The following is a 21,733-nucleotide window of genomic DNA, read 5'->3' on the forward strand; positions in this document are numbered from 1 at the left end:
ATACATTCATATATTACGCTATTAGAACCTGTTTCTATTTTATTTATGCAAAACATAAACATCAAAATCAAAATATGATGCTATTAATAAGAAAGAACACTGTTCAAAGTCTGTTCAAGAGACATAACAACAGATTCCTTTACACTCTGCCATGTGTAATAATAATTTCCAGAATTTGCTGTAGGAAGTGAAGTGCCAAAACCATGTAAGATCTTTCTAGTCTCTGTAATCTTCTCTACAGCAGCTACTTCCGACCATAAAGCAGAGTGACTACAGAACATGAAAGGCAGTCAGAAGTGCATCAGAGAGCTACCTGAACCATTTACTGTTTCAACAAGTGAGCTGTAACCTTACCCAATGCAGCAGCCCAGCCTGTGCATTGGTACATAACCTAGTTCTTACAGCCAGCAGTTAAACAGGAAGAAAAGTGAAAGAGAGGAAAAGGAGAGGTGTGGTCTTTAATAGCCTGCACAGTATAAGATAGAGAGCCCTGGGAATTCACAAAAGGAAAACTGAGTCAATGTACCATGACTACCTCACACCCAATGTCTCTCTTTATATTTCTCCTTAAATTTCTGTTCTCTGAGCCTTTCTTTTACTTTTAACATAATACCTACAGACTGGCAGGTGGATTATAATACTAATTAATTGAATGTGTATTAATAATGTAGAGTAAACAAATTTAATCCTGATGTATTTCCAACTTTTAATATATAATTTGAAGCAGCATTAACTAGTCTGTCTCCACATAGATGTCTGTCATTTGTTTTCTGAATTAATTCACATATAGAAAAAGGGATTTTTAAAAAATGACATCTGTTGAAGTTACAATTCAAATTTGTTTACATATTTCCTCACCTCTTCCTCCTCCCCAGATTCATTTGTTCATTCATTAATTCATTTCCGATAACTGTTTTATCCTGGTGCGGCATTAGTTTGGTTCTATGGCCCCTGCATATAATACCCACCGCTGTTCAACTGACTTATATAAAATGGCTTAGAAATGCTTGGTGTATCTCTAAAACAATCACTTCATAGGAGAAGGAAAAAACTACTTATATTTTAGTGGAAGTCAATGTAAAAACACTTTATTCAAATGCCGGAGCATTTCATTTAGTCCAAATGTATTTAACTGAAAATTGACAAAAACGGAGATAAACGTTTTTTGGACAGCGACGATATGTGGTTATGCAACTGCATTTCCACTGAAGTAATGGGTTTCTCCTATTTCACCATTACATTTTCTAAATCACTCCGGACCTAATAATTACACAAAGACAGAAACTCCAGAGGAAATAAAAACTAGACTTTCCAAATTCCAATAGGCAAAAAACTGGCCTCTTGTTTTTGAGATGACTAAGTTTCTGTCAAAAGGTTAGTGTCCCAAGATATTCAGCAGACATCCAGCCTAAACTTATTAATATCCAATCTCAAAAATACTTTCTATACTTCAACTCGCCGGGCAAACAGGAGTGTCCTGTCATTTGATCAAGTGACAAATGCTGAACAAGTGTCCTACTGTTCACTACATATTCATTGCAAAAGCATGCCATGGTGACTACAAGCAAATATAACCCAATTTCCTGTCAACTCCCAACTTTCCATATTCTTCCCAGCTTCCAGTACCAGAACACAACTGATTATTACACAAGAGCATTCAGTCTCACAGACAGTTCTAAAACCAAGACACTGGGAACATGTTCTATGAAGTTACGTTTTGAGGCAAAATTCTAAAATGCTGTCTTCACAGACAGCCCCATATAATAACTCACAATATTTAAAGTGTTTTACTACTTACAAATGCATTTACCCTTTAAATATCAGTTCCAGACATCAAAGCTTGCAGTGTTGCCGTTATTTTTTTCAAAACAATTTTTGATCTGTTTATACTTTATTCAGTTGTTATAACAGAAATTCAACAATGTATTCATTCAGTCATTTTCTGCAATCGCCTATCCAAGTCAGGGTCGCGGTGGGTCCGGAGCCTACCAGGAATCAACGGGCGTAAGGTGGGAACACACCCTGGAGAGGGTGCCAGTCCTTCACAGGGTGACACACACTCACATAATCACTCACACCTAGGGACACATTTTGTTGAGTTGTCAATCCACATATCAAGGTGTATTTTTGGACTGTGGGAGGAAACCGGAGCACCAAGAGGAAACCCACACGGACACAGAGAGAACTCCTCACAGACAGTCACCCAGAACGGGACTTGAACCTACAACCTCCAGGTCCCTGGAGCTGTGTGACTGCAACACTAACATGCCGCATTTCAACAATGTATTTAAGCATTACTGACAGATATACTGACAGATTTTACAATTTGTTTTTTTGTGCTTATATTTTACTAAATATATTTTTATATATTACTAAACTACAAAACTGGTGTGATTGTCCTGCAATGTTGGCCAGGATTAAATTAGTTTTTAATTACAAATTAGGAATGGCTGATTTTTTTTCCCCAAAATAATAATGACTTAATTCAGTTACACTGATTATTGTGAGCTTTGTGTTCTCTTTCTTTTATTCTTTCATACTTTGGTCCCTGTCTGTCTGTAGACTTTGGGTCTATGTTTCTTTGCCAGCAAGATGCCTACTCTGTAATTATCTCCATCAACAGTACATCTGCGGAGGGTGTTTTGTGTTTATGGAGGTTTAGCACTTGAATTTGCTTAAACCAATTGCTCTTTTCTTTATACTTCTTTATTTCATCTGCATTTTCATTTCCCCCTTCTTTATAAGTTACTGTATCCTATCCGCTTAGAATATTTTTTATGTTATTTTTTAAGTATCCGACTCCCTAAATGCAAATGCACTGTACCACAGGATTTTTTCATAGTATTAATAGATTGTCCTGAACCAAAGTGCTCTAACAATGCTGCTCAGGTGCTTTCAGCATAGACACCTGCTATTAGCATGGGTTTGTAAGGTGTAAGAGATTTAATAAATTTGGACAATGATATTAAATCATATCATCTCTTTATTCTTATGTCTTTCAGGAAAGTTTCAGGAAAATATCCCTAAATCTGAACTTATTGCCTCCTATAGATTAACTCTGACAGTTTTAACATGACATAAAATCAGGCATTATAGCTTTAATAGTAATCAAACTACCTAAGGTCTTACCATTTTCAGACTGCCACCAGCACTTCTTGCGGTCTGGCCTGAAGGTGGTGATTACATTCTCAATGCGGTGACTGATGGTGTTGTATGTAGGATCATAAGGCCGGCGTGAGTCACAATGGAAACATTTTTTCTCCTCCTGCAACAGGTAAAATCATTACCAAACTTTCTACTCAGAGGTCAAATGGTTTCCCATGGTTCCAATATAAAAATGAACCCTTCAAGGTTGGAGTAAACAACACTGTCCAAAATAATAAAAGGTGATGTGGGGCCTGGATGAAACATTACCTGGAGGTGACTGACGATGCAGTAGGGTTCTCTCTTTGAAAGACCACAAGTGGATGAAGCTTTCAGGTTTTTCTCTCTTCCCACAAGGAGGTCACCAGTTGCTGGGTAACAACTTCCATGGGTGCAGCCATGGGCATGGTCAGGCTCCTGAGCCACAGCAGTTGCCAGAGCTGAAAGATAAAGAGCAGAAAAAAAAGGAGAGTATAATTAAAAATGTGCTTAGAAAAAGCCAAAGTAAGAGCTCAGTAAAATTCTTCAGTTATGTGAAGTCTTTAAAAGGAGATTTAGTTTAGCCTCTTATTAACTTATTAAGACCTATTATTATCCAGTAATTCACATGAAACTAATGTTAGCCATATAGTAGTTAACAAATGTAAAAAATGAGTAGTTCAGAAATGTAGAAAAATGAGACAGGAGCCCTTGGAGTTGAAGAGTTTATGTGGTTGAAGAACACTACCCCTAGCAGTTTTTGTTATTAAGGATTTTCCCCAACTGAATGTTTTTGAGCCCAAGCCAGTGTTAAGTTTGGATACCAATATAGCCTTTCCTTCCACAGCATGCATGGCAGAGTGTATTTGAATTCAAGTGCCTTTCATGTTGGTTAAATAAACATTTCCAAAAACTAAAAGCCATTAGGGGTCCTAAATAAATTCCAAGTGAAACATCAGAAGGTCATGGAGACCTGCTGTCTGAACAACAGGTGACTAAAGGCAGACAAAACAGAACACTTGGAAAAGGTGCTGACATAAACAAACACACTCATTAAAAGGTTTCCTATGTAGACCATACTATACTAATCCACAATGTAATCAAATCGTAATACTGAAACGTCTCAATTCCACAGGAAAAACATTAACACAGATTACTATGAGTTATAGATTCACAGAGCCTGGGAAAAGTGTGGAGAGAAGTGACAGACAATATCAACAGACATGTGTCTCAGTCTTCACACCACACAGCTGTGTTTGTCTGGCATTACACCACCTCTCATACGGCTGCCAGGATCACTAATCGACACTCAAGTTGTACCCACATATACACAAACAGTAGACAGTACACAATTTCACACATGGCAGACAGACAAACTCTAAATGTCCAGCACTCAGACTGACTGTTTTGGAAAAATAACAGAACATGCAGGACCTTTCCAAAAAGACAGAGCTAATCCTAATGCTATGGAAAGCTATCTCTGCCCCCTTTCCTGTAGTCAATGCAACTCCCAACAGATAATTCCAGCTACCACAAAAATTACTGAGAAATGGCAAATCTCACCCAGAGGATTCTGTCTAATCTTTCTAACAGGGAAATCCACCAGGAATTTATAAGGGTGTGGAAATGGGGAAATAAAAGCTTAATGGAGGGAGACAGTTCAGCTGCTATGACTTCTCCGTCTTTTCTCTGATTAATGCAGAAGTAGACAGCAAATGTAAGAAAAGTATATAGGATGAGGCTCAGAGGTTCAAGAAAGATTTTTTTCCTTAAAAATTACTGGGGAAGCAACCTTAATCTTTAAATAACTGTTAATATAATTGTTGTCTTTAAAGAATCCTGTCTAGAATATTAAAGATGTTATCTAAATTACTATGGTACAAATATGGTAAATGTTAATATGCTTATTGTGTTTAATTATTTTTTTAATTCTCATATGGGTAGTCACCTTAGATATACACATCACTTAATTACAAATATAAAAAATAAGGAAATGTTTATTTGTGTGAAAATAAAAAACATTTCTTAACACCTGTTGTGCAGCTCAGCAATTAGATTAGCTATCAAAAGAAGAAATAATACACAGCTACATAGTTTCTTCAGTTGGTTGCTTTTCAATCAAATGTCCAGCTCAGAAAAGATCGGAGGATCTGGTCAGGCAGGCTGCCTTTCTCCCAGCTCCTCTGCCATTCTGTCCTTACATGGACAAGGGACTCAGGAATGTAGGAGGACAGCTGGCAGGAGAGGGAGCTAACAAAGCCCTGCTGTTGGCCTACTGTTGGCCCAGAGTAACATAACTCATGAGTATTTCGGTCAGCTGTTTTTCAGGGAAAGACATGAAGTCCATTAACCTGCCAAACTCAGAATGCATTGGTTATAGGAAAAGGGTTAACAAGCAGCAGTCCGTGAACTGTAGCCTACTGTGGTAATAGCAGTACAGAAGCCAGAATTGTGACAATAATAAACATATATTATTCTGCAGTAGGATCCTGTGAGCAGAGTCTATTAGTAACAAGAATAAACCCAAGCCACCTCAAAGGTCACTGAAATCTTTATTGAATCTGCCCTCTTGCGCAGAGGAGTAGCATGCTATCTCTATTGCTTTAAATAACAAGTGTAATGAGTTTGGACTGGACATTTCCCATCATGCTCTCTGGCCTCCTGTCTGCCTTGTCTCAGCTAATCTCCCTGACATGAGCTGGAGGGTGAGACAAAGAGAGGGCTTCTCTAGCTCTTCCTCTTGCTCTCTCTGTCTGTTACCATCCTAAATCCTCTCCTCAATTTTTCAATTCATTCTGCATATCTCCTGCCCCCCTCTACTCTCTCTCACTGGTATGTGTTGTGCTCTCCTGTCCTCAGTTCCTGCTGCTTTGGCCTTGGCTTGGCTCTGTGTGCCAGGTGGGGATTATCATCACAGGGCCTGTCTGCTTTGTTATAAAGTTGGACACCAGTAGGTCCTTTCTTTTCTTTTCTAGCTCTAGCTGTCTCAGCTTTCAGTGGTGAACAGTTCCTCCAGTGTACAGAAAGATATGAGAATTCCCCCCTCATTCCCGTCGATGACTCCAGAGAGGCAGTCTGCGGTTGGCGACACAGCTCTGGGCTCTGTCTGCAGACTCGAGGGGAAATGTGACACTTACACAACACATTCACCACCTGCTGATCAACTAAGAAAAGCCTGTAACTTCCTAAACAGTCCTTCCAAGGGTCTCCAACATCTCTCACAAATACATCACCATGGCCCAGATGTGACTTAGATGTTAAAGTGTTTTGGGATACAGCTGGAATTGCCACTGTGCTGAAAATAACTGTGTGCTATTTGTCAATGACATTTTCTATTTAAGACATCCTCCCTAATGAGGTTACAGGTTCATTCACATGCAATTCACTACACTGCATGTCCCACTGATGGATCTATTTAAAGCAATGGCCCTACAAAAACAAATATACAAATTTACACAATGATCTCCTGATCCCACAAAGTTCTCCTGAACACAAACCCAGAAAAGCAGTGAAACATGTCAGAAATACGGTCAAACCACATCGGATTTGTACTAGGCGTTTGAACATATTTACAGTTAACAGTATGTTACAGTAACAGGAGTATCATAAGTACGTATATTTGAGATTGCTTAACAACAGAGCAAATGGAGTTTGCATGATGCTGATTAGTGGGTTATAACATTCACTATTTTAACTATATTAGCCTCAAAGCCATGCCTGATTGACTTTATTTGGGAGTTAAGGGGAAACTAGATATTTAACTTAATATATAACTTAAATTAGATTTTTGGCTGAGCTATTGCTTTAAACCTGGTTGCTTATGAGGCTTGAGGAATTCTGAGCATTTTCATCCATAAGAATAAATCCTCAGAGGACACAGGATGGTTTAAATCCAGAAGTCCTGATTGTGTGCCAAGTTATGGTTTTGCACCTGTGTGGGAGACCTCTGACCCTCCTATGGGAGCACTGTCAAAAATCAAACCCAGGAAACCACCTGCTCCATTTGTGAGCATGAAGCTAAGTTGGGGGCCTGTATCATTTCCATAAAACATAAGGAATAGATTCACTATTTATAGACCACCTATTTCTCTTTATAATATTAACCATCTATGTATCTGTTTGGGAGACAAATTCCTTCCTCACTTTAAAAACTTCCACAGTCTTTCATAATACTTGCTAAAGTGGGAACTGTCTTCAGTATTACAATACTTAAAGTGACAGTCAATACATTTTTTGGGATTTTAGGATTCTTTTTGGTAAGAAGTGTAATTGTACTGAGCCTATGCAAGACTACTTTTAAATTGTGTGTGGTGATGTGGTCTCAATTCAGAGTGGATGAACTGGATGAATAGTCAGAGTGGATGAAGTATTTACAAAGAGATCCCGGAAAAGGAAACCCACGCAGACATGAGGAGAACACACCCAACTCCTCACAAGGCGGGACATGAACCCCCAACCTCGAGGACCCTGGAGCTGTGTGACTGCAACACTACCTGCTGTGCCACCGTGCTGCCCTATTTTAAAACAAATTTAACAATTCATTATTAATACAGGGTGGCACAGTGGTGCAAGCAGGTAATGTTGCTGTTACACAGCTCCAGGGTTCTGGGGTTTGGGTAATGGTTTGAGCTCCACTCTGGGTGACTGTCTGTGAAGTCAGTGTTGCCCTCCCCATGTTCTAGGTTCCTCCCACAGTCCAAAACACACATTGGTAGGTGGATTTGACTCAAAAGTGTCCCTAGGTGTGACTGGTGCCCCCTCCAGGATGTGTTCTCGCCTTGCGCCCAGTGATTCTGGGTTGTCTCCGGACCCACCCCAACCCTGAACTGCATAAGCAGTTACAGACAATGAATGAATGAATTATTAATACATATTTTATACAAATAGGAAATAAAAATACTAATATTTTTATGTACTCCACTTATTTAACGTAAACTAGGCTGCTGGAAAAATTTGCCATTAATTCCAGTACACAAGCTAGTCTCAGTGCCTGCTCTTTCCTTAACCTTGTTGCTATTTCTAGCTCTCATTCCAGGCCTCTCTCCACCTCTACCACTTCCCATACTCCAGTGCCCTTCAGCCCCCTGACAGCCCCTCCAGCCCAGGTTACTGCTGTCTCCAAGGAAAGTGGAGACTCACTGAGCCATTCACAAAACTTTCTGGATAAAATAGCAACACAAAGTTCAAAAAATATGGTTAAAAGAAGGAAAATGGGGCTGCTCCTGCAATTTAACCTACTCTTCTCTGAAATAATAACCTTGTAAGTATATCTGAGATATGTATATATATCATGACTGTAAAACAGAAGTGTTAAATATTTAAATGGACATTATATATTAAATATTAAAGTGCCATAGAAAAGGACAGTTCTGAATAGCAATAAATGCATAAGTTAAGAAGTAAAGCAAGAGTAGTATGAAGGCTTGAAGCTGACTTCATTCTAAAAAGTATTAGGTTTAAACGCAGGCCTCAACACTCTGAGCTGGCTTTGATCTGAAACTATAATTATTATTATTATTTTTTTAGTCAAAGTGACAGATTTCAAGAACAGGTGCTGGCCCCTACAGTGTAAAAGTGAACGTTGTTGTGTAATCAAAGTTCAAATATATATTAATATGTTCATAAAGGCCACTTTATCTAAAAACTGGTTAAAATCAACCCAACTTCACATTTATCTATGCTTTCCTCATGTTTAAGTCAATAATGGTACATAGTAATTACCTCTGTTTCCCATTACCATGTAACTCCAACTCGCATTTTGTCTGGATTAGGACGTGAGCTGTCTATTTAAAATATTTACCTGTCGACTACAAGTCTGCTTCACAAACACATGGCAATGTGCTTAAGTGTTCGTGCACAGACACAGTTCTGACTGCCCCCCACAAGAACTGTTCTCATGGGAATACACACAAACATTGTCAAGACTTGGTCAGGTTTTTCTAAAGTACTTTGGCAGACTCACTTCTTGCTTCAACATCGGTTGTGCATGTGTGAACTTTTGCTGTACTTTTCAGAACTTTTGATTGTAATATAACATCAACATATAAAAATGTTAATACTTTAAACTTTTATATAATAAAATTTGATTTATAGAATGCTGTTGAAACCTAAAAATGTCCACTACTACTTCTACTATATGAAGTAGAGAAGGAGGAAGAGAGATAGAGAGAGTGTAGAGGATATAAGAAACCTCTGTACTGCTTCAAAACACAGACAGTCTATGCTTCAAATCTGAACAATATCAAAAAAAAAATCCACAGCCATAAACCCAGTTCCTTCAGATCTCCCTTTGCATTAATCCTGAGCATACACACATCACAGCTAATGAATCACTGTTCCAGACTCCTTCTGTCCAAGTTTAATTACAGGTGTTCTATGACCCTGTGTTGGGTACTTGTTTGAAAGCCACACCAAAGTCCTCCCTTTTGTTCAGAAGTGAGTTGGTTTTACAAGCTGTTAACTCTGCTCTGTCATTACATGCTGATTGGACAAAGGGAGAGGAAGAGATGAGAAGCGGTTCAGGCCATTAAACCTGATAGAATGCAGGCACAAAGTTAGAGAATCGCCAAGCATGTCTTCTTTAACCCAAGGTAGTCACAATTATTATGAACAATAACCAAACCTGACATTACATGAATCATTTCCCAGCTTATTGGTGTTTTAAAAAAGTAGAGAAATTCTGATGATTGTCTCTTATCTCTCAATCAACATGAAACCATTATTGTTGTGAGTACAGTGCATGTTTTTGTCATTGAAAATCAAAATAAAAAAGAGCACCTATCAATACGCAATGCATTTTTTAAAAATGATGGTTCAGTCTTAATTCCAGTTATATATCAAAATTAAAAAGTACACAGAAGCTTAGAAGTGTGAGTCAAACCCAGGCACCATGCCTGGACTGTATCATAACACAGAATAAAACAGGAATCCCACTATTTGTGTTCTGGCAACTGAAACCAATAACAGAGTATTAGATTACCAGTAGTCATCCATGATGGAGGAGAACAAAAGTGTACTTTCTTTTATACTTTTAAACTTCAAGCTGTGTTTTTTAACATTTTGTTTGATGGATGACTATGACTCATCTCAAGCTGGGTGTCATGTTTAAAGTGAACTGCAAATGTTCTCCATAAATATACAACCTCAGATTCAACCTGACAACCCATCAGCATTAACAACATCCTGAGCTCAAGCCAAGACTCTGCCTGAAAACCAGAGGCAGAGATAACCAGGTCACATTTAACCACACATTTCAACACACACACACACACTACATGCAGTGAGACCAGATAATGCCTGCCAGGTTTTTAACAGTGTTAGCTGTTCAGACAAAGTGAAAACAGACTCTTTGTCTGACTTCTCTGTTGCAACTTTTTTGTGTTTTAGCATCTTTCTTTTTCCTCTCTCTCTGTTTCTGACCCATTCACTTCTCTCACTACTCCAGTCTCTCACACAATACCTTCTAGACTCTCCCTCTATCTCACTAGCTCAGAGCATCCCCCTCCCCCTCCCCTACCTGCCTACCCTCAAGGGAAAAACTTTATTCAATACTACTCTCTCTCTCTCTCTCTCTCTCTCTCTCTCTCTCTCTCTCTCATAACCAGAACTATTTTTGCCCTCAACAGCCTCTTTCCTTTTATTTCTCCACCCTTCTCCTCAGAGCTATCACAGAGTCTGGCGGGTCCATTGTTCTGAAGGGTGCAGTTCCGGAGGCTGGTTTAGACTCTCAGGATCACTCCATGTGCCTTGCGGGCTCAGGCCTGCACCAGACCTTTACCTGTCCTATTTGCTCTCAACACACAGCTGCACAGATTACAAAAAAAAAGTCTAATGCCGTCATCATAGCTGGAGGATAAACATGCTGAAGAAAGAGGGTGGAGGAGTAGAGGAAGCAAGACTCCTCTCTTCCACTCAGCAGCAAAGCTGAGCCTTTCAAAAAGGGATTTGCCAAAAATAAGCTCTTTTGCACTTTGTTACATTTCTACATTTTTTCTACATTACATTTCTTTTGTTTTTTGTGTTAACCAGTAAAATGTTGGTCTGAGACTTTTTTCATGTTATTAATACATTAAAGCAGTGTAATAAATCCTCTGATACCCATTTGCAACACAATATTTTTATTATTTTCCTCCCCATCAGGCTAATTTTAAACTCATCAACTTAAATGATGAGTTAGGTCAGGTGTGTGTTAGAACAGTGAAAACTCCTAATGAGGCAATGAAGCCGTAATAAAACATTTTAAAAACAACTTACTAAAACATTTTAGACGATATTGGTGACTATAAACACACTGTGTAATTTGATATGAACATTTTCACTTGCTAAATGTGAAAAAATTGTGAAATACATTTTAATTTACTTTAAATAAAATATGTTTATACACTCTGAAAATATATGAAAATAATCTATACAGTCACATAAACAGTACACATCAACTAAAACACGACATTAATAGACTAAAGCTCAGTGAAGTGTAGAACCAGACACGTTGAACATAAATTCATGAGACCACTCAATTTGTTGAGGAAATCAAAATAATCCAATTGCAGTTCACACACCATCAACACAGATGTATGTAACACAGGTCTCAGTCACGCGACTCAAAGAGCTCCAATTTAAACCAGACAGCCAATAGAGAGTAAGTGCAACTGGAACTAAATGTGTCTTAACATCTGCTGACCATCACCCCTCACCTCCCACTTGGTTCATTAGAGCTATACTCCACCAAAAATAACACACAGTCATAATCATCCCTGCCTCCTGTGTCCTCGTCCCTACAATCTACACATTCTGTCCTCCATACGTCAGCTTTATCATCCACCTTTCACAGAGAGGCCCTCACTAGTCCTGTAACCCATTACCTACAGACAGTAATGCCAGACAATGAAGTAATGCCAGAAATAAAATGATTCATGTAAGGGGAAGTCTAGGGAAGTTTAGGGATGAAGATGAAAAAAGGCAGAGGAATCTGAGAGAAGCCCTGTATGTGATATATATATATATATATATATATATATATATATGCCACTATTATTCAGCTAGTTTTCAATACATATAATCATTCAGAGATACTTCCAATGTGGCCCATTCACCATTTGTTTTCCTTTTAGTGCTCCAATAAATTCATATGAGCTGCTAATTTAAAAGGGACAACTGGGCAGACTAATTGATGAGGCCTGTATCATCCAGACTGGTGGCCTCAAGGCAACATTTAGAGGTTAATTGTGAGCATTTTGGTAATTAAACAGCCCTGTTCTTGAACAGATTTGACCACTAACATGTGAGCTTGAAAGAGGACAATGTAAATAGATGCATAGTAAATATATTTTTTCCAATTGTACTGTATATTTTTATATGTCTGTAGTACAGAGGACAGAGGAGGCTGGTCAGATGCAAAGGCTAGAGGTTCTTAATGGTTCACTGAGATTATCTCTTTCACACACACACACCAACCACCCATGTAGACCCTCCATGGGTGGTAAGAAACCTTAGCTTAAATGGTGGAAACCAATCACAAAAGTGACTGATTTATGACAACAGGCAGAGGTTACACTAGAAACTCCATAAAAAGAAACATCTATTCTTAAAGCTATGCTATATGGCCTGAGATAGCATTGGACTCAGTCCTAACTTTGGCTTACATGCAAGATTCCAATGCTTTAAAAAACACAATCTCAAATGAAGTGTTTTACGGAGATACATTTATGAATATATATCCTTGTACTCTTCTCAATATGACAGACATCAATAGGACGCTGTAAACCAGGGGTGCCCAATATTTTATCAAACGTAATTTAAGCAATTTTGCACCAATTTAAGGCTCTAATGTTGTGAATTGTTAACACAGTGTAAAAGACCATTGGGTATTTTCAAATTGTGTCATAAAAGGAAAAATTAACCCACAAGTTTTGAAAGCAGAATATGTATATTATACAAATATTTTTTCTTTCTTTTTTTCTAAATGCATTATTAAATCCAATACCCTTACTGACCAACTGCCCAGAAGCCACATTTGGACAGTCCTTACATGTACAGGCCATTTCCCAAGATATTTTGACTTACCACAACAGAACAGCAGTAGCACAGTATGCATCTTTTCAGAATGCTTCTTCAACTTCAACGTTTGCCCTCAAACCCCCAAAGGTGCTGTCAGCGGTCAGCCTTTAAAATGACGACAAAAATAAATAAATGAATAAAATAAAATAGAAAATTAGAGAAATTAAACCCAGGGACGGGTAAAAGAGGTGTTAGAAATTAGAAGAGGAGGAAAGAGTCAAGTCAAAACAACACATGTTTTGATGTTTAAGAACTGGACATTCAGCATGTACAAACACAGCAACTGGAGAATATTAAATCTCTGTTTTTATCATGTTTTAAGACTGGTATAATCGAGAGATGTGAGGCACCTTAACAGGTGCAGAGCCAACAGAAAAAAAAGACGTTAAACACAGAAACATTGGGAACAAAGCGTTAAAGTAAAATAGAAATGTTGACACTTAATATAACCCTACCTCATAACGTTACCAAAAATGTATCATTATTTGAAAATTGCGCAAAAATATATATTCTAACAGTTTTACGAAAGCAAGTTACAAGGAACTAAAGCACTACCCTCTTACCAAAGTCTTTTTAAAAACCGGAGAAATTGTATTAAAGAAAGCTAGGCTGGTGTCCTGAGCTGAATGAGCCACTCACCGCGGAGCTCGGTGTGTATCTCTCAGTCCGCAGCCATTGAGAGTCAGAACCTGCTTGTAGCAGTGTTTGAGTGAAGTTTTTCTAAAACTCTTCGCTGTGTTTGAAGTAAGTCCCGCGGCAGAGACACGAGTCCTTTAAGCACCTCCGTCCGGCTGATAACTGAGGTTTTGGTTTGGCTCCCGAATCCTCTCCGAATCCACTTCGTGTTTATCTCGGCGACCAAAACGTAGCTCGCGCCTGAGTGCGCGCCTTTGAAACAGGAATGCGCGCTCACGAGGACTGATTTAGAAGACTTCATAGCTATGTGCACAAAACGTTTATCTACAAATTAAAGCGGGAAAGGGGGTTGTTATTTTAAGGTCATGTAAAAAATGTGGTTCATTCTTCACAAAATATTCACACAACGTTTGACAGCTGTGGTGTTTGAAACAAGAAAATTTAACAAAATATTTCTCCAAATTATTCTTTATTTCACTAAGCTTAAAATATATTATTTATGATTTTACCACAGTATATAGGAAGGCCCCTATTTTTCTTACATGTAATATATAAGATGTGAAGGAAATAATTCTGAGTCCCATTTTTTAAATGCCTTTCACAGTACTCACAGAAATCTGTTAAATGAAATGCTTGAAAACATCCCGTTTGTTGCTGAGACAGTGTTTTTACATCATTTTTTGATAAATCTAAAGGTGCTGCAATGCACAACAGTCCTCAGTAAACTTGTACTTGCCAGATTTATCTATTATCATACACTTAAAAATTATGGTTCTTTAGTAAATAAAATAGTTCTATATATATAAAAACCTGAGCACTCCCATTCTGTATGATACAATGGTTCTTTGCATTGGGAATGGATTCTTCAGATTTAAGTAGGATTTGCTATAAACTTTATAGCACCTTTCAAAAAAGGGTTCTATATGGCACCAAAAATAATTTTTCTATTGTTACGATGTGAAGCATTTTACAACAGAAGACAATTTTTGGTGCAATATAGAACTTTTTCTAAAATGTGCTATATGCAACCATCTACCTCCAGAACTCTGAAAATCCCATTCAGCCAATGCTCAACACACATAAAGTACACAACAATGTTTTTTGGTCATGAGTGTCCTGTCCCAGCATCAGCATCATTGTTTTTTTTTTTTGTTCTTTTTTAACTGCAGCCAGCACATACACATAACTAGAGGTAAGTCCTAGTTATGGTGTCAGTTGGTGACAATGTCCATTTGGGTGGCGTGTCCCATTGAAATTGTCCAACCACCCATAGCTCTGAGGGTGGAAAAACATTGTCCTTGTCTTATAGACCCATAGCCAGTGGCACACCCCCATCATCAACTGGAACTCAAAGTTCCTACCCTGGTCCCTTTTCCTCTGGAAAGCTGAACCAACAGAAGAACCTCTCTAGCATGGCCCTGTGTTTGCAGTGGTTCTCTGGTCTAGAACTGTGTATGCCTCAGGCCATTGCCTCATGTCGCTGTTACACAGCTCCAGGTGACAATCTGTGAGGAGTCTGGTGTGTTCCCCCCTTGTGTGTTTCTTCTGGGTGCTCCCGTTTCCTCCCATGGTCCACAAACACATGTTAGTAGGTGGATTGGCGACTCAAACGTGTCCATAAGTGTGAATTAGTGAGTGAATGTGTGGTGTGTCACCCTGAGAAGGACTGGCGCCCCCTCCAGGGTGTGTTCTTGCCTTGCACTCAGTGATTCCAGGAAGGCCCCAGACCCACCATGACCCTGAACTGAATAAGCAGTTACAGACAATGAATGAATGAACAAAAAACAGTTCCTCATCAAGGTGACACCCATGCTGGATTACCTCTGATCGTTCTCGTTTCCGCTCATCCCTTATTCAGTAAAAACATTCCTCAGTTTTCTATACTCTGCCTGGACCTGGTAACCCTGCAGATCCAATCTCTCTGAACTGTCCTGGACGTGAGACAACATTGCCCCATACTTCTATAATCTGGCATCTGTGTCTGCATGGAACTTCAATGTAGGGAAATGCCAACAGTTTCAGCATCTAAAAGACATGGTCAGTGGTCAGGCTTTTTCGTGGCAATGGGGAGACCTGTATGGCCACTCTTCCTCCAGTGATCCTTCCATTGTGTCAGGCAATGAGGCAATGAGCAACACTTTGTACATGATGATACAGGAAAACCACAGCCCATACTGACAGGCCAGTCTTCCTACCACAGCCTCTGCCCTTAGCATTCATATCAGTGGTTCCCACCAGCCCCTTTCTGGGAGGATGCATTCAGTGCCAGTGGAGAAGGCAAGTTGTACCAACAACTTGACAGATTTGAACTCTTCTTCTTTGGCCATTGAGGACCAAACAACATCACAAAACCATCCTTGTGCACAACTAAACTACAAAACAGAAAAAAATACAGTCATATTTAATAAAACTATATCTCTCTTAATCAAGGCCAAGAGACGAGGAAACTGCCTTCCCCAAAGCTCCCATAGGACCATGGATCTCACAGCACCACCACAATACTATTTCTTTCAAATGTCTTTAATATGCAATAAAGTCACTATGACCCCTGGTTCATATCAACCCCACTGTGGGCTAAAATTGGTTACATAGCTCAATGATAAATGATAATGATTTCTTATATATTGCACTTTACATTTTGTATCTAGAAAACATAATGTCACCTAATATCCAAGGTATTTTTGTTCAAATATATCATTTTAATTTAGACAAAAACTTTCTTCACAATTCTCTGAAATTCTACTCCCAGGTGTGTGAGATTGTCCACCAGCTGAGCTGTGCTGATTTATTTCCTGTTTAAGGTATGCCAAACATATTTGGACACATCTAAAAACATTGCATGAAAGAGGGGCTGTCTAAGGAATGTTTCAGAGAGAATGTGCACAGTCATATGATAGAACACAGTCCTCCAAATCAGCTAAGTGCACTGATCCAGATAGGAAGAAGATTACCGCAAAAGTCAGATTGAGACAGGCTTAGAAAAGAAAAGAAAATTAAGAATGGGAAGAAATCATTGATGGACAGTAACGAAGAAAATGTAATTTGTTACTGTACTTAAGTACTTTTTTGTTTATCTGTACTTTACTGAACTATTTCCATTTTGGGCAACCTTTTACTTTAACTCCACTATATTTCAAAGTCAAATATCTTACTTTTTACTCCACTACATTATGAAAATCTTCCGTTCCTTTTGGTTTGTGTGAGAATAAAACGTAACATTTGAATTGAATAAACTGCTACACAGAGGTCCCGCGCGACACACCGCGAGACCGTTGCTAGGAGACGAACACAGTCGCAGTGTTAAAACAACAGAAAATTTTTCTCCACCTAAAACCAATAATACCAAAGATTGTGCGAATATGAACTATTATGTGAATTTGAGACTGTAAGAAATTACTTTCAGTTCTTGGAACCGTTATTTGATTTGTACAGTTTAGTATTTGTCTGTATTTGCATCATCAGTAATTACTATTCATTCATATACACGGTTAATGGATCTAATGTCACTAATCACTGATGGCAGGTGAGAGTCAGTTGGAGATTTATTAAACACAATATGTGAAGCGAAGTCAAAACCAGAAGAAATATTCCAAAACCCAAAAATCTGTACAGAGAGATAAACAAGTTCAAAAGAACTAGTATCAGGCAAAAAGTAAAAAATAAATAAATAAATAAAATAAAATAAAATAAACCTGTAGCCTGTTTAAAAAACAGGTATCTCAGAATTGCAGAAATAGCTCAAACTATACACTGCGATTATGCAGACAAAACAGAGAGCTTAAAGGAATACGATGTAATATTTTTACCCTAAAATTACAGCTTCAAAATCATTGTGATGCTTCATTGACCTGTAATAGGGAGAATAGGGCCTCTATCATTGCTACTCTCGGCTCAGCACTGCAGAAACTGCAGTATGTAACTTTTGGAGGGTAGGAAACCACTCCTTCCCTTCTGCTCCCCACCAATTTCAGTACAATGCTGTAAAAGTTAATTGCACTAGATGGAGCCCCAGGAGCAGAAAAAAATCCCTCATCTTACCTAGTCTTCCTAAATGAGTAAAAATATATGCTCTGGTGTAGAGAACACACTAAAGCCAATTTATTATTTTGCGTTGGCTCAATGCAGAGCCTATGCCGTATCCTGTACAAATGTCCTATGCCATTTTGAAAGTTTACACTTGTGTGTTAGTGTCTGCGTATCTCTGCAACTACACCCCCAATCCACTAGGGCTGAATTTCAAACATCTTGTTCGACTCTATGTAGTACACAATGTAATGGTGTAGTGATATTGGTTTTATGAATCTTTAAAGTGCATTTTTAGGTCTATGTAGACGTGACAAGTTACATTTCTGGAGAGGTGCGCATCAGTCTGCGCTGCCTAACACAGGCAGGCAACAAAACAAGCGTCCAGTAATTTCCTATGGTAGAATGCAATTTGTAGCCACGCTTCAGCAATAAGTGGCAAGCTTGTCGCCTGCTAGTGTGAATGCTCAGTCAGGCATAGGTTCAACACAGAAGCCTGACTTGGGATTAATACTCAGGAGACAGCGACCTCTGTTGGTTTGGAAGGGCAGCACCTTGGGTGTATGTAAAAGTTGATATAACAAAATTCATTGTATTTAACCTTTGGCCATTTCTGCTGTGTTCATCTATGTCAGACTAATTAATGACATTCTATTAAAAGAATAGGGAGTCTTGTTACAAAAATTATAATAGGACATTAGAGCTATAATATGTCATGGTACTTCTACTTTTTATACTTAAGTACATTTGAAGGTAAATTCTTTTGTACTTTTACTCTTGGACTTGTAATTTTACTGGAGTAATATTTTACCTTGAGAATCTGTACTTTAACTCAAATACACGGTCTGTGTACTTTGTCCACTACTGGAGAAAATCATAGTTTCAGATACCTAATGTAAAATGATTTGTTTCACAAAAGTCCCCTACATGAACAGAAAGGCTCAGGTCAGGTGGGTGTAAGATGTGTGCTTTAGGCAGTTCTCACTAGTTTGTGCTGGTTGTGACAAAAAAAAAAAAAAAAAACACTTAATCATATCTTTTCATTTACTGATTTAACGATTTATTTCTCAAAAGCTCTATTTTGCCTTCAGCTAGTTGAGTATTCAGTTAAGACAAATTCTTCTTTCTTCTAGGATGAATATGCTGGACAAACACACAAACTGCCTTAAAAATGACAGTGTACTTTAAAATCTCATATGAAAGTACCTTGTTTAATTCCATAACATTCTGACAATGTTATTCTGTTTATTTTAACAATACTTATGTTGAAGTAATATATTTAATTTATGTGGAAATGACACACATCTTTGAAAATAGTAAATTATTCTTTTAATTTGAACATTTTCGGGTTGTACATCAGTACAAAAAGTACAAAAAGAAAAATATAAAACACCCATTTAAAATCAATTATGATAAACTGTAAATTGGAAGTGGATAAAAGAATTACACTGGAAAAATTAATTAATTATTAATTACAATCACCTGAGAAGAAAAACGTTAAGTAGTGACTGGCAACGCAGTCATTAGCCCTTTTCGGACAGGATTTGGTTCACTTGCAGAAAAGGGTAATGTCATTAATACCAGAGTATCTCCTTAATTTTAATCCCACACTAATAAAAAATTTCAGTTATTTTTCCAGAGTGTGAGCTCCCATTTCAGGAAAGATTTCAGAACCTTTTACTGACTAAAAACATACCCAGATTATATTAATCCTGTGTGCATTGATATGTGGGTGAATATTCTGTCATATCCCATACTTTTGCAGGTATGTGTGGATAGAGCATCCACATCCATCTCTGTTATTTACACCAATATTTTTTATTCACTGTGTATCCATCATAAACATTATCTCAGATCCCCAAGTTAAAGTAGTCTTGTCCGAATAGGGCTACTGACACATTTTTAAAAATTTGACAGATGGATGTTGAGGTTCTGAGACACTGAGGGGCTAAGCTAATTTTTAAATTCCAATGTACTATCACTGAATATCAATTGTTACATACAAGAGCTGTAGAACAAAGCTTTATCGCGGATTGTATTTCGAATACTTGTAGCATTGTCTTCCAGTTTCTTTATCTCATCCTGCTGCTGCTGTATCTTCTCCACATTCTTTTGGAATTTCCTCTCCAGCTCTATATAAACACAAAAGAGAGGACAGAGTTTCAGCTTTTGAGAGAGAAAAAGAGTGACTTCCCAACAACACTAGTGACACCAAGAGGGCACTACAGTTTGCTGCAGTTTAGCTCTTTTGTTGCTCCCAATGGAATTCAGGTAAAATTGCTGTTTTGTTTTTACAGTCAATACTTAACCTAAGCAACTACATTCAAAATAGCTTTATATATGTTTATTATTATTTGTAATACTGTATTTTTGGCAAGATAGCTGATGACTGTACAGAAAAATACAGAGGAAGTTTTTAGGAATAAACTAAACCAATAATTCACTGGCATATTACAAGCTTTTTAAAAACTCTAGTGCAATGCATAGAAAGTTCATTCTTTACTGTTTGTTGTAAGAGACTGACAGTTTTCATTTAGTAATTATCATCTATCTGTAATTGGGATCATCTTATCTTAAACACATACTCTTAAGTGTTTCCAAGTCCTTGGTGGCTTTCTTCAGAAGCACCTCTGCCTCGTTCTTAATGTCTAATACCCTTTGGTTGATATTGCCTCCACCAGCTCCTTCCAAAGAGTCAACTTTATCTTTTAGCTTCTTATATTGGCTCTCAGCTTCTGACATTTCCTGAGGCACAAACATATGCACATATAAATTTAATGTAAAAACAACTATTTTACATATAAGAAACACATGCGTAAAAGACAAACATTGCTTAGTTCAGAAGCAGCCTCAGTGGCATTGTCTGCTAGAGCCTTGGCCTCCTGTGCATGTTGCCTGTTCTGCTCAGTCATATTCTTTAACATCTCCACCCCATCCGATAAATTGGACAATCGCATCATCACATTGTCCAAGTTCTGCTCTAGGCTTGCAAGTTTGTCCTCCACCTGGTTAAAAAAGAGTGAATGGAATAAGAAATATGATGAAATGAATGTATATTCTTTGCGTGAATTTTGCTCAGAAACATGGATGTTTTTAAGCAGCCCTAAATTACATTTTATATATATATATATATATATTTAAGCACAGTTCATTATTACATGTAGAACATTCATGTTCATACAGCTCACATGGTGGCATCTTGATTATATGTATGATATATATATATATATATATATATATATATATATATATATATATATATATATATATATATATATATATATATATAGATGGATACAGATTATAGATACAGGTGGCACTGGAAAAGTGTCTATATGTTTGAAAAGTTCTGAAAAACACACGCATGCATGCACATGCAAATGAGGAAACACCCAAATCAAAAAAGTACAACCTACCGTGGCTGTGGCATTTTGGGTGGCTTTGAGGTTTTCCATAGCTATCTCTATAGCCTTATCTGCCTTCTTTATAGCCTCCTCAGTGGCGTTCAGGGCTTCTTTAGTCTTATTGATGGCATCAGCAATTCCCTCTGCTTCTGTTCTACACACACACACACACACACACACACAAACACAGAGAGTGGAATATATTCATGTACCTGGTCACAGAGCACCTGAAGGAAACCCACACAGACTTGGGGAGAACACACCAAACTCCTCACAGGCATCCACCTAAAGTGGGGCTCAAGCCCACAACCCCAGGACCGTGGAGCTGTGTAACAGTGACACTACTTATTGCACCAAGGTGCCACTCTAAAATCGACATATGTGTGCATATATTCTTACACATGGCCGGTATACCAACTGGACTGCAATAGTGAGGTGCAGGGTTTAAAAGGTTAAATGCTACTGTATGTTTATTCATATAATCATATGCA

At 38.0% G+C, this 21,733-nt stretch overlaps 2 protein-coding genes across 3 annotated transcripts in view; both read right to left on the bottom strand.

Annotated features, from left to right (window-relative positions):
• The window catches only part of lamb2 (laminin, beta 2 (laminin S)), a 33,109-nt gene extending 19,825 nt beyond the window's left edge, over positions 1-13,284 (bottom strand). The window contains exons 1-3 of the mRNA XM_066670300.1: positions 13,186-13,284; positions 3,415-3,584; positions 3,130-3,265 (exon numbers count right to left, since the gene is read on the bottom strand). Coding sequence (XP_066526397.1) covers positions 3,130-3,265; positions 3,415-3,584; positions 13,186-13,216 — 337 coding nt within the window. The 5' untranslated portion in view covers positions 13,217-13,284. The remainder of the gene's footprint in view (positions 1-3,129; positions 3,266-3,414; positions 3,585-13,185) is intronic.
• Positions 13,285-18,930: 5,646 nt separating this feature from the next.
• lamb2l (laminin, beta 2-like) overlaps positions 18,931-21,733 on the bottom strand; it is a 49,295-nt gene continuing 46,492 nt past the window's right edge. For both annotated transcript variants that reach the window (XM_066670297.1, XM_066670299.1), the window contains exons 32-35: positions 21,255-21,396; positions 20,667-20,843; positions 20,424-20,583; positions 18,931-19,970 (exon numbers count right to left, since the gene is read on the bottom strand). In XM_066670297.1, coding sequence (XP_066526394.1) covers positions 19,834-19,970; positions 20,424-20,583; positions 20,667-20,843; positions 21,255-21,396 — 616 coding nt within the window. In that variant the 3' untranslated portion in view covers positions 18,931-19,833. The remainder of the gene's footprint in view (positions 19,971-20,423; positions 20,584-20,666; positions 20,844-21,254; positions 21,397-21,733) is intronic.

Source organism: Hoplias malabaricus, chromosome 5 (assembly GCF_029633855.1).
Source record: "Hoplias malabaricus isolate fHopMal1 chromosome 5, fHopMal1.hap1, whole genome shotgun sequence".
In the NCBI taxonomy this organism is placed as follows: domain Eukaryota; kingdom Metazoa; phylum Chordata; class Actinopteri; order Characiformes; family Erythrinidae; genus Hoplias; species Hoplias malabaricus.